The following is a 15,000-nucleotide window of genomic DNA, read 5'->3' as shown; positions in this document are numbered from 1 at the left end:
TAAAATGTTAGATGTGACGAAGCGAATATCCGAATCTGTCAGTCGTTAGAAATCCTGGTTTGCAAGTTAACTTTTGTTTGCAAAGCTTTTTGTAAGATCAAGCATGTACGCGGCGTACTATCACCGCCTGCCAACTCTACTGTAGTTACGCAGCTTCATTCTCGCCTTTCGACGGCCTGTTCGTGCTGTTCTATTCTAGCTCCCGTTAACCATTTCTACCCGTTTGCACGTGCGCCTTTGCAGCGTTCCCCACCCACCAGCCAACATTACCCAGGACCACGTGACACTGCACCGGAGAACATTATGTTCCAATATATAGAATCCCTATATGTGTACCACTACCGGTTAACAAACTAGAGGCGCACTTTGGGCGCTTAACTTATTGTCATCGCAAATTCCATATTAAATTAAAATCGGACGCCACAACGAGCGATTCCCGTGCACTGGCAGCAGCGTGGCCCACTTACAGATTCCAAACTTTGCAGAGTTCTCACATCTGTCCATGACCATATCCTAGTTCAACTGCATGGGATAATTGTAGGGATAATGCACCACGGAAAAGTTGTTGTCAGTTGTCTGTAGGCCCTCTCTGTAGTGTAACTATGAAATATCCTGCGAATGAAGAACTTCCTGATGGGCAGCAAGCCCAGTATCTGTTAATGAACTCACCGTGGGTAGGCCTACAGTCCTTAGAAACTAAACAGGAACGGCAGAACCGTGTTTACTCTGTAGCTGCTGTTTGACGGGTTAATAGCCCTTTGTGTAAAAGTATTAGTGCGGAGCCTGGGAAAATGAGCCGTGTGTGTTTGTGTGGATCTCCCGCACTCGGCTCTTTACTTGGCCACTCAGTGAGTGCCTCGGGCTATCTGATGACTCGACAGAATCAGTGCAGAATGTGCTGCCTCATGGCTGGTGCACTGGAGCCTGTTCTTGCCTGTAATGATGTGCACAGCAGTGTTAGAAAATGCCCTCCATAGTTCTAAAGTGATTTATGTCTTATAAATCTCTCTCTCTCTCTCTCTCTCTCTCTCAGAATGGGAGGCAAGCTCAGCAGGAGGAAGAGTGAATCTACTGCCGGGTCGGAGGGCGCTCCCGCCACCGACCCCGCCGCCGTGCCAGCAGAGGGCGCTGCCCCTGAGGAGGCCACTAAGGAGGTGACGGCAACTGCAGAGGATGCGCCCGAGGCGGCCTCGGAGGAGGCCAGTGCCGGACCCCTGGCGGGCGTCCTGGAGTCGATGAGCCAGACGGTTCAGGAGACAGTGAGCGCGGCAACAGAGCAGGTGAGCGTGGCAACAGAGCAGCTCCCGACAGCCCTGCAGGCTCCCGTGGACGACGCCATAAAGACCGCCTCGGACAGCGCCATGGGCATGGTGGATTCCATGATGGCCGCCCTGAGCGTGAAGGAGGAGGCCAAGGAGGAGCCTGCTCCGGAACCAGAACCTGCTGCCATTCCAGAGCCCACACCAGAACCAGCCACCATTCCAGAACCAGTTTCCATTCCAGAGCCCGCTCCAGAACCAGAGCCTGTGGCAGTTTCACAGCCGGATCCAGAACCTGTGCCTGAACCTGAACCCGCTGCTCCTGAACCCGAACCCGCTGCTCCTGAACCCAAACCAGTTCCTGAGCCCAGCCCTGAGCCTGAGCCGCTGGTGGCTCTGTCTGAGGAGCCCGCCCCTGAACCCGCCGCCCCCGAACCTGCGCCTGCCTCTGCCCTGGACGACCTGATGGCCGAGCCTGTTCCAGAAGCGCTCATTCCCACCCCCGAGCCAGTCCTGGCTGCTGTAGATGACCTGGCTCTGCCCGAGGTGCCCAGCCCCCCTGCGGAGGAGGAGCTCCCCCTGCCCACAGAGGTGGCCGACAGCATCCAGGACACGCTGGAGCAGTGCGCGGAGAGCTCCCCGCTCGACAACCTCCAGCAGGTGACCGGACTGAAAGTGGACTTGAGCCCTGCCGACGACGGGATGCTGGTCCCCGATGACCTGGCGGGCGTGGCTGGGGAAGCCCTCACAACCGCCTCCGGCATCGCCAACGACCTCATCTGAGCACAGCACTGTGCATACACACCACACACACACACACACACACACACACACACACACACACACAGAGCCCTCCCCCTCCTACACACACTACAGGACTGAAGAGTGCACGTGTGCGTGTGTGTGTGTGTGTGAGCGGTTTAGACGTAGTGTGACGTTTTAGTTCTGTGAGTAATGACGTTGGGTTCAGTGAGGGCTCGGTGGGCTGGGGGGGGGGGGGGGGTGCTAAGAGAAAGGGAATTATGTACAAATACTGATCCTGTCTGTAAACTGTCGGAGGGAGGGTGTGACGTGACGTGACGCCTATGCTCAAGTCCTTTTGCACGCCACGCCGCGCTGCGCTGCACTCCGCAGACGGCATCCCAGCAGTCCTGAACGAGTGGCGTTAGATTTGTATAGGAGGCGACCCCAGTGAGTTTTAAACCATGTTAACTCGAATCAGTGTTTATTCTGTCCTGCTCTCTCTGTCTCTCTCTCACTCACTCTCTCCCTCTCTTCTCTTTCCTGCTTTCTCTGTATGTATTCTGAATCGGTGTGAAGGAAAGTGGCCTTATGTGTTTGTCGCCAGATGGAATGTACTTGTCAACAGCTGATGACTACGATGGTGATTCGGGAAAATAAAATATGATGGTTATGTTAACAACTGTTGGTAGTGTGTGTTTTTTTTTGTTTATGCAGCAGCACTCATGGTATGGATCTTGTTTCTTGGGGTGGGGGTGGGATTGTGCTCTTCGGAGCCCTTTTTAATGGGGCCTGAGGGGTTTCCTGCCAACAATACTAGAGCGGGGGCCGCTCGCCCTGAGGGCTGTGCCAGCAGATCTCTTGACCGGTGGGACAGACTCCCAGCAGTGGCCAGACATCGACGGTCAGAAACCCACACGGGCCTGTGCCAACACTCAACACGTGTGAAATATAGGAGTTGGGTTTCTTCACTCGAACCCCTTCCACCTATTCAGGGAGTATCTCATGTGTTATGTAACTCACTAAAGATCTACTACATGCGCGCACACACTCCCTTTATCTTCTGTGCATAGAAACAGATTTAGCCATTCCCTGCTCTCAGACGTGTGTTTGTGTGTGTGCTGTGGTATGGGGAGGACTGCATTCTTTCCAGAGGAAGGGGTCTGTAGAGGGGTGAGGGGTTTGAGTCAAGCAGGATGAGAAATATGCAGTCTAGATAAATAAATCACCCCCCCCGTCCTCCCCCTCCCTCGGCTCAGCTGTACTCCCTCACCAGGCAGAGGAGCGAGTGAAACACGCACACTTACAGTTTACAGTGTGTACATACTGTATTTACATGCTATTGACACAAATCCAAAGTTCACTTCAGCTAATGTGTAGATAAACTGTAGTGTTCAGAACATTCACCCATTTTAGTTCAGTCCCATGTGCATGGGAGGCTTTGTGTGTGAATGTAAGAATGTGAGCTGTGTGTGTAAGTAGCTGTATGTTAAACTGAATCTCTGGGGGACTCCTCTCAGATAGGCCTTGCCCATTCCCAGTCATCACAGACCACCTCCTTCCCTGTTTCTTTCTATCCCTCCTATCTGTCTCTCCCTGTTCCTCTATTCCTGTTTTTCTTTCTATCCCTCCTTCTATCTGTCCCTCCCCGTTTCTCTATTCCTCCCTGTTTTTCTCTCCATCCCTCCTCCTATATATCCCTCCCTTTATTTTGTATTTCTATTCCTCCCTTTCTCTTGCTGTTTTCCCTACATATGCTTCCCTTTCCCTCTCTCATTCCTTTATCTTTCTCTCTATCCCCCTCTCTCCCGCCCACCCTTGGGGAATATTTGTGCTGCACAGCCCTTGAGCCAAATCTTTGTCTCAGCATGACATTGTGCCGTCCATCCCTGTCTTATTCGTTAACCAGGCGCTTACTACAGGAATCCTTCCAACTTTGTATTCTCTGAGTAGGTCTCCTTACATTCCTCTTCACTCAGACCAAGGTATCTGCACAACTAAAACTCACCCAGTGGACTAACTACCGTAACTCTTAATCTTAATCTCAATCAGTAACCGTAACTCTTAATCTTAATCTCAATTAGTGGACTAACTACCGTAATTCTTAATCTTACTCTTTACCAGTGGACTAACTACAGCCACACTTAATTTTAGTCTGTATCAATGGGCTAACAACAAATGGGCGTAACTCTTAATCTTAGTCTTCACCAGTGGGCTAACTGATTATGGTAACTCACTAGAACTCTGTATTATCTGTGTGTTTACTGCAGTAACTCTCACTACAACTCTGTATTCTCTAGGTGTTTTTCTTGAAGCGCCACAAAACATTCCTCCTCCCTCAGTGCGGAGTGGAGCCCTCCTCCTCCTCCTCCTCCTCCCTGACTGTAAGTCTACCCCGGCCACCAGGGCTCTCTCACACACACACACACACACACACACACACACACACACACACACCAGGGCTCTCTGGTGTAGGTTTAGAAACTGCTGACACATCCCTTCTCTCTTCCTCTCGCTCGGCGCTCCTGATAGCCTGTGTGTGTGTGTGTGTGGAGGGTCATAATGCATGGCTGTGTAGTTCATACGGACGTGAGAACTCTGTTTCTGGGAGCCAAAGCTATGACGTGCGGGGTGTGGAATCCGGCGTTGTCTCTGCTCAGCGCCTCGCCTCCTCATAAACAAGGCCCGAATATTTAAACACACACACGCGCGCACGCTCACACACACTCACATACATGCGCACGGCTTGCACGCACAAACACAGATAGAGTCCCAGGAGTTTTTATTAACCAGTTTATTTCAGATGCAAAAGTCTATCAGGTTTATTCCCCTCTTCCCAAGAACACTAAATTGGCCACAAACATTTGTTACATATAATTTGTTACATGTTACATATAATTCTGCACACAATGCTCCAAGTAAACAAATTATTATAAATGATATACTGTAAATATATTATGTTTTTATGTAGTATATGTGTTTACAATATAAATATAATCACTAATAAGTACACAAATATATACAATAGACATTTAAATATGTTTTTGTATTAGGAAACCCTCTGTAGTTATTATGAACATCTTTTGTTCAGCACTGTCTCTGTTGTTTCAATGTGTAGCTTCAGCTTTCTGTAGAAGTGACAGAGAGTAAAAGAGAGAGAGAGAGAGAGAGAGAGTGAGTGTGTGAGTGGAGAGGTGTGGTACTGCAGGTCTGTGCTGTGTGCATGTCCAGCCCCCTGCAAACTTCCCCACCATGTGCAGGACCTGGATTCTACGTGTGTGTCTGTGTGCACCTTAATGATTGAGAGTGAGTGTGTATGTAATATATGTCTGCAAATGTGTGTGTGCGAGTCTTTACCTTCATGCGACTGTACTTCTGGGCCAGGTCGACGTTGGTGCGGCCGGGCTGGAAGGGATATGCCCAGAGGATGGAGTTCCAGGACGGACCAAAGCGCCGAACCCCCTCACACAGGAACGCTAGCTCCTCCTCACTGAAGTTCCTCCTGGCCCTCTGACGCGCACACACACACACATACAACCATATATATATACATACATACATACATACATACATACATACATACAAGCACTCGCTCAGTACACACACACGCACACACACAGACACTTACATGCATGGTGCGCCCATATGTATATCCACAGAAATGTAACATGACGCACACATACACAGATCCAGTGTGTAACAAGTCAACAACCTAATGGGTACACACACACATTGACAAACTGGGTAAACTGGCCTATATAGAAAGTGTGTGTTTTAGCCTAGCAGGACGCAAGGAGCGCTACCTTCCTGGAGCAGCCATCTGTGTTTGTGTGCGTGTGTGTGTGTGTGTGTTTGTGTGTGTGTGTGTGTACCTTCTTGGAGCAGCCCTCTGCTGTCTCAGGGTTGGACTCGTCTTCACTAATCAGCTCCTCTCTGCACTGGCTTCTGCCTGTGTGGGCATAGTATAAACCTAACCCTAGGACAGTGCATGAGAACAAGAAACCTGTGTGTGTGTGTGTGTGTGTGTGTGTGTGTGTGTGTATGTCTGTATAAAGAACTTCAATGTCATAACTGCTGCAAGTCCAATAGTATGTGCATGTGTGCAAGCATGGGTGTCAATGTGTGTGTGTGTGTATGTGTGTGTGTATGTGTGAAAGCATGCGTGTCAATGCGTGTGCGTGCGTGCGTGTATGTGTGAGAGGGTATGAGTGAATATGCGGGAGCAGCAAATGTGTTTGTGCTTTGCACTGAATGTCTGTGTTCAAAATGATTCTATGCTCTGTGTCTCAAAGTATGTATGCCATTTCCTGTCAAAGAGACTCTGAGTGGTCTCTGTGTGTGTGTGTGTGTGTGTGTGTGTGTGTGTGTGTGTGCGCGCGCGCGCGCATGTGTGTGTGTGTGTGTGTGTAATTTCCTCTGTCTCTTAATGACTATGTGTTCTCTAGGCCACACACTGTACCCATGGAAACGGCTCAGGAACTAGGGGTCAACAACCCACATCAAACCAGTGTGTATATGCCTGTACACACACACACACACACACACACACACACACACACACACACACACTGCACTATCAAACCACCAAATTCAATATTAGGCCTATCATTCTTTCAATCTGTGTGTGTGTGTGTGTGTGTGTGTGTGTGTGTGTGTATCTCTTGTGAGTGATCTGGCCATCTCTAATGCTTTCTGCCCGTCTCAAATGACATTACGTCATGGGTTCCCACAGCGCTAGCTCCCTACTTAAAGGAGACAATGGTGATGTATATAACTGGATTAAACACCACCATGAGAAAAGAGGAGGGAGAAAGAACAGTGTGTGTGTGTGTGTGTGTGTGTGTGTGTGTGTGTGTGTGTGTGCGCGCGCATGTGTGTGTGTTTGTGTGTGTATGTGTGTGTGTGTGTGTGCGTGCATGTACATGTATGTGTGTGTGTGTGTGTGTAAATCTCAATGAAAGACATAGAGACAGCAGCCTAATAAGGCACACAATGGAGTGTTACAGGTCTGCTCCATATGGGACAGAGAGCAGAAGAAAAGAGAGGCAGACAAAGAGCAGGACAGACAGAGAGCAAGAAAATGAGAGAGAGTGTGTGTGAAAGAAAGAGAAATAATGGAATGAGAAGTGCATAGTTGGAATAAAGAAGTGAAAAAAATCCACTGAGAAGCAATATGTGTGTGTGTGTGTGTCATACAACTGACAGAAACAAAGTGGAACCCTAAGAACAACATGGCTTCATGTTGCACAAGACCGGAGTTCTAATCATTACGTAACACACACACACACACACACAGTCAGTTGTCAGACTGCAGTGGTTCACACAGGAAAATACTGGGAGGACACTATTCCCCTACACACACACACACACACACACACACAACCTGGTGTCCTTCGCATTGCTGAAACTCAGTAAAACACAGAACAAAACAGCACTCTCAGACCCACTCTTTCAAGAGAGAAAGAAAGACCGACTTTTAACCAGAGACAGAGAGAGAAAGAAAGACTGACTCTTAACCGGAGAGAGAGAAATACTAACTCTTACCAGAAATAGAGAGAAAGACACACCGTTTCCAGAGAGAAAGACACACTGTTTCCAGAGTGAAAGACACTCTTTCCAGAGAGAAAGACACACTGTTTCCAGAGAGAAAGACACTCTTTCCAGAGGCAGAGGGAAAAAAAGACCAACTCTTACCAGGCATGTCGGGGGGCCTTTTCAGAGGAGTGATGTTCACAGCTGCAGAGAACATCAGAGGGACAAGGGGAAGAGGGGAGAAGTTTCAGCGCTTACGCTTTGAACACTGGTAACGTACCATGCTTTACTCTGACCATGCTCTACATTAAACACACACACACACACACACACACACAGAAATAGCCAATGTGTTTCTTTCAGTGCTACACTGCTGTGATTGCAGGACCTGTGGACATCCTTAGTGTGTACTGTATGTGTGTCAGGGCATGTGTGTGGTGTGTGTGGGACTGAGTGTTTTTGTATGTGTGTGTGTATCTGTGTATTTGTGTGTTTTGCAGGTGCTGTGGATCAGGATCATGTACATCTTAGTTATTTGTATGTATGTATGTATGTATGTATGTATGTGTGTGTGAGCGTGTGGGTATGCATGTGTATGTGTGAGCATATGTGTGTGTGTGTGAGCATATGTATGTGTGTGTGTGTGTGTGTGTGAGCATGTGTATGTGTATGTGTATGTGTGTGTCAGCGTGGATGTTTTGCACTTTGTTGTTGCTGTGCTTATGGAGCACGTGTGTGATCTCGGTGGGTCGGTCGTGTTCTTACATGACAAACACCCCCTGGCTGCAGCAGCAGCACTAAGCTGATTTGCATTTCTGAAGCAAGCTAACACTCCTCCTCTTACCTGCACACACACACTCCTGTCTCTACACCTGGGAGTTCTGTTCTGCTCTGTTACCTGGGAGAGGGTTTACCTGCCTATTCACCCATCAATCTGACCTTTTTTTGCTAGCTACAGTACCTGACTCTCTGTGGCCCAACCTGTGTGACAAGTTCCATGCGTCTACATTATATGTGTATACATGCCACAGCCGAACTGTGGCCACACTTATACCTTTTCTTAAAATAGTTATATATGTTGATATATAGACTTTATTCTTGCACTGTTGCACTGTTGGACTTACTCATTTGCACCATGACCACTATCATCATTGCACTATCACTGTGACACTCATACAGAGCACCTTACCTTACCTTACTATGCACAGAGAATCACAGACTCAGTCCCTGCCTCAGTCATTGCAAGCGCCTCTTGATTGATTGATCACCACTATGTGGATACTGTTTTTAGAATTGATTTAGATTAAGTGTTAGTTAGTATAATTTGTATTTTGGTATATTTAGTATATTCTTTATCTTCTACTGTCCTTATTGCTTAGTTGTGTTTTTATATTATATACTTTTAATTACTTTTTCTGCTGTTAGTGAATGTGTGTATGCTACTGAGACCTTGAATTTCCCCTGGGGATCAATAAAGTATCTATCTATCTATCTATTATGTCTACCTGTGTTTGGTGATGGGTCTACATTATGTCTACCTGTGTTTGGTGTCACACGTGTCTACATTATGTCTACCTGTGTTTGGTGTTACACCTGTCTACATTATGTCTCACCTGTGTTTGGTGTTACACGTGTACATTATGTCTACCTGTGTTTGGTGATGGGTCTACATTATGTCTACCTGTGTTTGGTGTTACACGTGTACATTATGTCTCACCTGTGTTTGGTGTTACACCTGTCTACATTATGTCTCACCTGTGTTTGGTGTTACACGTGTACATTATGTCTACCTGTGTTTGTTGTTACACGTCTACATTATGTCTACCTGTGTTTGGTGTTACACGTGTACATTATGTCTACCTGAGTTTGGTGTTACACTTCTACATTATGTCTACCTGTGTTTAATGTTTGGTGTTACACACGTCTACATTATGTCTCACCTGTGTTTGGTGTTACACGTGTCTACATTATGTCTCACCTGTGTTTGGTGTTACACGTGTCTACATTATGTCTAGCTGTGTTTGGTGTTACACGTGTCTACATTATGTCTAGCTGTGTTTGGTGTTACACGTGTCTACATTATGTCTAGCTGTGTTTGGTGTTACACGTGTACATTATGTCTACCTGTGTTTGGTGATGGGTCTACATTATGTCTCACCTGTGTTTGGTGTTACACCTGTCTACATTATGTCTCACCTGAGTTTGGTGTTACACTTCTACATTATGTCTACCTGTGTTTAATGTTTGGTGTTACACACGTCTACATTATGTCTACCTGTGTTTAATGTTTGGTGTTACACGTGTCTACATTATGTCTCACCTGTGTTTGGTGTTACACGTGTCTACATTATGTCTAGCTGTGTTTGGTGTTACACGTGTCTACATTATGTCTAGCTGTGTTTGGTGTTACACGTGTACATTATGTCTACCTGTGTTTGGTGATGGGTCTACATTATGTCTCACCTGTGTTTGGTGTTACACGTGTACATTATGTCTACCTGTGTTTAGTATTACACGTCTACATTATGTCTACCTGTGTTTAATGTTTGGTGTTACACACGTCTACATTATGTCTCACCTGTGTTTGGTGTTACACGTGTCTACGTTATGTCTCACCTGTGTTTGGTGTTACACGTGTCTACATTATGTCTAGCTGTGTTTGGTGTTACACGTGTCTACATTATGTCTAGCTGTGTTTGGTGTTACACGTGTACATTATGTCTACCTGTGTTTGGTGATGGGTCTACATTATGTCTACCTGTGTTTGGTGTTACACATCTACATTATGTCTACCTGTGTTTGGTGTTATACGTGTACATTATGTTTACCTGTGTTTGGTGTTACACGTGTACATTATGTCTACCTGTGTTTAGTGTTACACGTCTACATTATGTCTACCTGTGTTTAATGTTTGGTGTTACACACGTCTACATTATGTCTACCTGTGTTTGGTGATGGGTCTACATTATGTCTCACCTGTGTTTGGTGTTACACCTGTCTACATTATGTCTCACCTGAGTTTGGTGTTACACTTCTACATTATGTCTACCTGTGTTTAATGTTTGGTGTTACACACGTCTACATTATGTCTACCTGTGTTTAATGTTTGGTGTTACACACGTCTACATTATGTCTCACCTGTGTTTGGTGTTACACGTGTCTACATTATGTCTAGCTGTGTTTGGTGTTACACGTGTCTACATTATGTCTAGCTGTGTTTGGTGTTACACGTGTACATTATGTCTACCTGTGTTTGGTGATGGGTCTACATTATGTCTCACCTGTGTTTGGTGTTACACGTGTACATTATGTCTACCTGTGTTTAGTATTACACGTCTACATTATGTCTACCTGTGTTTAATGTTTGGTGTTACACACGTCTACATTATGTCTCACCTGTGTTTGGTGTTACACGTGTCTACGTTATGTCTCACCTGTGTTTGGTGTTACACGTGTCTACATTATGTCTAGCTGTGTTTGGTGTTACACGTGTCTACATTATGTCTAGCTGTGTTTGGTGTTACACGTGTACATTATGTCTACCTGTGTTTGGTGATGGGTCTACATTATGTCTACCTGTGTTTGGTGTTACACATCTACATTATGTCTACCTGTGTTTGGTGTTATACGTGTACATTATGTTTACCTGTGTTTGGTGTTACACGTGTACATTATGTCTACCTGTGTTTAGTGTTACACGTCTACATTATGTCTACCTGTGTTTAATGTTTGGTGTTACACACGTCTACATTATGTCTCACCTGTGTTTGGTGTTACACGTGTCTACGTTATGTCTCACCTGTGTTTGGTGTTACACGTGTCTACATTATGTCTAGCTGTGTTTGGTGTTACACGTGTACATTATGTCTACCTGTGTTTGGTGATGGGTCTACATTATGTCTACCTGTGTTTGGTGTTACACATCTACATTATGTCTACCTGTGTTTGGTGTTACACGTGTACATTATGTCTACCTGTGTTTGGTGTTACACGTGTCTACATTATGTCTAGCTGTGTTTGGTGTTACACGTGTCTACATTATGTCTCACCTGTATTTGGTGTTACACACGTCTATATTATGTCTCACCTGTGTTTGATGTTACACGTGTCTACATTATGTCTCACCTGTGTTTGGTGTTACATGACTCCATAGGGCCCCCTAAACCTCACCCATGTTAGCAATTATACCTGCTTTTACTCTGATGCGATAGGAGAACCTGTCTCCAAACTTGTTATCACATACACCACCATGTCTGATACCTGCTCTTACAACCTGTACCTGCAACTCTCTACAACCTGCTACCACAACCTCTCAAACTCACCTGTGCTAAGAGGAACTGCTTCTCTACCTGCTGTCATATAAACCACCCTGTATGTTACCTGCCTTCCCCTTACCTGGGCTGCTGCAGCTCTGCGGTGTGTGTGTGTGTGTGTGTGTGTGTGTGTGTGTGTGTGTGTGTGTGTGTGTGTGTGGTCACTAAAACTCTATGGGGGCCAGTAAATGCAAATGCAATGTAAATGCTGCAGCTCTGGCCATGGAGCCGCCTCAAGGGCGACACGCCGTCCCTACTTAGCACATTCTGCATTTACATCATGCAAATAGACGTGTTTGTTTAGCTCCAATGGACCCCTCGCTATGGAAACATCCATCTCAAAAGATTTCCATCCCACCGGACGGTCAGTAAACATATTGCATTGCAGCATTTACAGAAGCGAAATTGACACCGTCAGGCACCAAACCCAACCGCTAGAAAAAAAATAGCTCTTCCCTGTTCTGCGCTCTAAGCTTGTGTTCCCCTCTGTCTCTGAGCTATCTGATAGGGCACTAGAACAATAAATCTGAGGTAACATTTTACAGCAGAGGTGTCAACATACTCCATGTCCTTTCTTTAATCAGCTATCTGCTCGCGCTGCGTACACACACACAGGGGCACATTCAGTGTAACAGCATGATAACAAGTTCCACAGGACCACTTTCTGATTAAAGAGGGCAAGTAGCTTGTTAGTACAGATCAGAGTGCTCCTCTTCTCTCTTGTTCCTCTGCAGCACAGCTCTCCTGTGCATTCTCCTGTTTGCACATGTGTATGTGTGCTTTCAATAAAAGGATAAATCTCAAAGCCGGTTTGAGGAGTTTTATCTCCTGCGGTGTGTAAATCATTTAGCCCGTCAGCTGAGAGCTGAGCGTCTAACGCTAGACGCTAATGCCAGTCATCACTGAGGCTCTTAAGTGCCCTGTGGTTGGCTGCCTTGATGTGCTGAGTCAGCATGGCCTGACTGAATCAGCACCACTGACCGCACCGCGCCATGGCCACCAGCTTCCCCAACCGAAGAGGCAGTCATGAGACGCCAGCAGCAGAGGCGGCCGCTGCCAATAACATCTGCGTGACCAGATAACCTGCTGATGTTTTTAAAACAATGCCACGCCAGTTAGGTGGCTGTCTAGACAGACACAAGCGCTTCATGCAGGAGAACAGGGTGCAGATTATCTGAGGTAATGTGATGAAATGATCGCCACACGACCACAGCTCTCGTGATGCCAAGCCAGCCGGTGAGCTGCGAGATGCTCCAGAGGTGATAACAGACACCATGACTAGACAATCAGAGGTTTTGATGCCGATTACCACATCCAATGATGAAAGAGAATATTCAGAACTAGTGCTGTGAGCTATGAGTGACTAAGAATCACCATAACAGGAATCAATGGTTAGAAATGTGATGACCTCAGCCTATGATAAGCTGTAATGCTGACGGAGCTAGCCAATGAGAAGTGAGGATAGTGAGATGTGAGCTGAGGTACCTGTGAGGTAATCCCTGTGTGTTCTGCTGTCTCTCCCGTCTCTCTCATGCGGAGGCTGTGTGTGGCCCCCTGGGCATGTGTCTGCTTTGCTCTCTCTGAGGGGTGGAGGTGCGTGAGTGTGTGTGTGTGTGTCGCTCTCACAGTGTGTGTCCACGGTACAGTAGCTGCTCTCTGGGCTGCCGTGTGTGTGACTGGCCGGGCTGCCGGCAGCCCTGCAGGCTCTGGGTGTGTGTGTGTCGCTGCCGTGGATGAGTGTGTTTGTGTCACTGGAGCGAGAGGATGTATGTGTGTCGCTGGGGTGCGAGAGTGTGTGTGTGTGCTTGAGCTGTTTTCGGTGGTGCTGGTCGGCGCGGAGCAGCAGCAGGTGTGTCTCACACTTCTGTTGGCTGGAGCGCAGGAGGGCACCGAAGGATCGGCTGCTCACATCACACACACCCAACACACAACCTGAGAGAGAGAGAGATGAGGGGAGAGAGAGAGAAGAGAGAGAGAGAGAGATGAGGGGGAGAGAGATGAGGGGAGAGAGAGAGAAGAGAGAGAGAGAAAAGAGAGAGAGAGAGAGATGGGGGGAGAGAGAAGAGAGAGAGAAAGAGAAGAGAGATGAAGGGAGAGAGAGAGGAGAGAAGAGAGAAAAGAGAGAGATGAGGGGAGAGAGAGAGAGAAGAGAGAGAGAGAGAGATGGGGGGAGAGAGAAGATAGAGAAAGAGAAGAGAGATGAAGGGAGAGAGAGAGGAGAGAAGAGAGAGAAAAAGAAAGGAGAGAGAAAGCGAGGGAGAAGGAGGGAGAGAGGGAGACTTTGACTTTTAAGTTTCCTTCATTTTCAGTCAAAGGGAAACCAAGAAGAAGTAAAAACAGCCCATAATAAAACCTCAACCCGCCAAAACACTCTAACCCAACCCAAACCACATTCAAAATAATCCAACATAACAAAACGAAATAAAAATATAGCTGCAAGCAGCAATGTGGGGGCCTAGCAGTGCGCCAGCAGGAATGGTGTTGCCATGGCATGAGCAAGCACTCACAGCAAGTTTGATGATAATTGGATAAAGAACGGCTGAGAAATAAGCTCATTTACTTTGTTACAGTGCCCCTAGAGGCCAAATTATACCAATGTCCTTGAGCGTTCTCACAATCAGCTACCATGTCCGTCTACCAAGTTTGGACTTCATACAACAAAGAGTTGCTGAGATGTGAGCTCACTTTCTTTATTACAGCACCCCTAGAGGCCAAATGAGACCACTTTCCTTGCATGTCCTCACAATTAGCTACTTCGTCCCTGTATTAAGTTTGGGCTTCATACATTAAAGCGTTGCTGAGATACAAGCTCACTTCCTGTATTGCAGCACCCCCTATAGAGGCCAAATGATGCCAATTTCCTAGTGCGTCCTCACAATCAGATACCAAGTCCCTGTACCAAGTTTGGACTTCATACATTAAAGCGTAGCCGAGATGTTAGCCCACTTCCTGTTAGGCGACTTCGTCACCATGTGTGATTGGCTGTCATGGGCAAACAAACTTGAAATTGAAAAATCTGGCAAGTATCTTTTGTGCAGCTCGGTGTGATGATTTGTGAACGCTGAAACTTTTCGTAGAGTTTGGACTAAATCCAATATGGCGGAGGTCCAATATGGCGGAAAGTAACGTTCAACCCATTGGTGGCGCTAGAGTGT

General features: G+C 46.7%; 2 protein-coding genes across 4 annotated transcripts in view; one reads left to right on the top strand and one right to left on the bottom strand.

Moving 5' to 3' along the window:
* LOC121723774 (protein TsetseEP-like) overlaps positions 1-2,682 on the top strand; it is a 3,403-nt gene extending 721 nt beyond the window's left edge. The window contains exon 2 of the mRNA XM_042109865.1: positions 1,034-2,682. Coding sequence (XP_041965799.1) covers positions 1,035-2,042 — 1,008 coding nt within the window. The 5' untranslated portion in view covers position 1,034 and the 3' untranslated portion in view covers positions 2,043-2,682. The remainder of the gene's footprint in view (positions 1-1,033) is intronic.
* A 2,097-nt stretch (positions 2,683-4,779) lies between these two features.
* terb1 (telomere repeat binding bouquet formation protein 1) overlaps positions 4,780-15,000 on the bottom strand; it is a 28,491-nt gene continuing 18,270 nt past the window's right edge. The window contains exons 17-21 of one of the 3 annotated variants that reach the window (XM_042109860.1): positions 13,331-13,777; positions 7,695-7,736; positions 5,873-5,949; positions 5,358-5,510; positions 4,780-5,128 (exon numbers count right to left, since the gene is read on the bottom strand). In XM_042109860.1, the coding sequence (XP_041965794.1) occupies positions 5,108-5,128; positions 5,358-5,510; positions 5,873-5,949; positions 7,695-7,736; positions 13,331-13,777 (740 nt within the window). In that variant the 3' untranslated portion in view covers positions 4,780-5,107. The remainder of the gene's footprint in view (positions 5,129-5,357; positions 5,511-5,872; positions 5,950-7,694; positions 7,737-13,330; positions 13,778-15,000) is intronic. The other 2 variants (XR_006035031.1, XM_042109861.1) reach the window with 2 other exon arrangements.

This window comes from Alosa sapidissima, chromosome 11 (genome assembly GCF_018492685.1).
Source record: "Alosa sapidissima isolate fAloSap1 chromosome 11, fAloSap1.pri, whole genome shotgun sequence".
In the NCBI taxonomy this organism is placed as follows: Eukaryota; Metazoa; Chordata; class Actinopteri; order Clupeiformes; family Clupeidae; genus Alosa; species Alosa sapidissima.
This window is presented reverse-complemented; position numbering and strand designations above follow the sequence as displayed.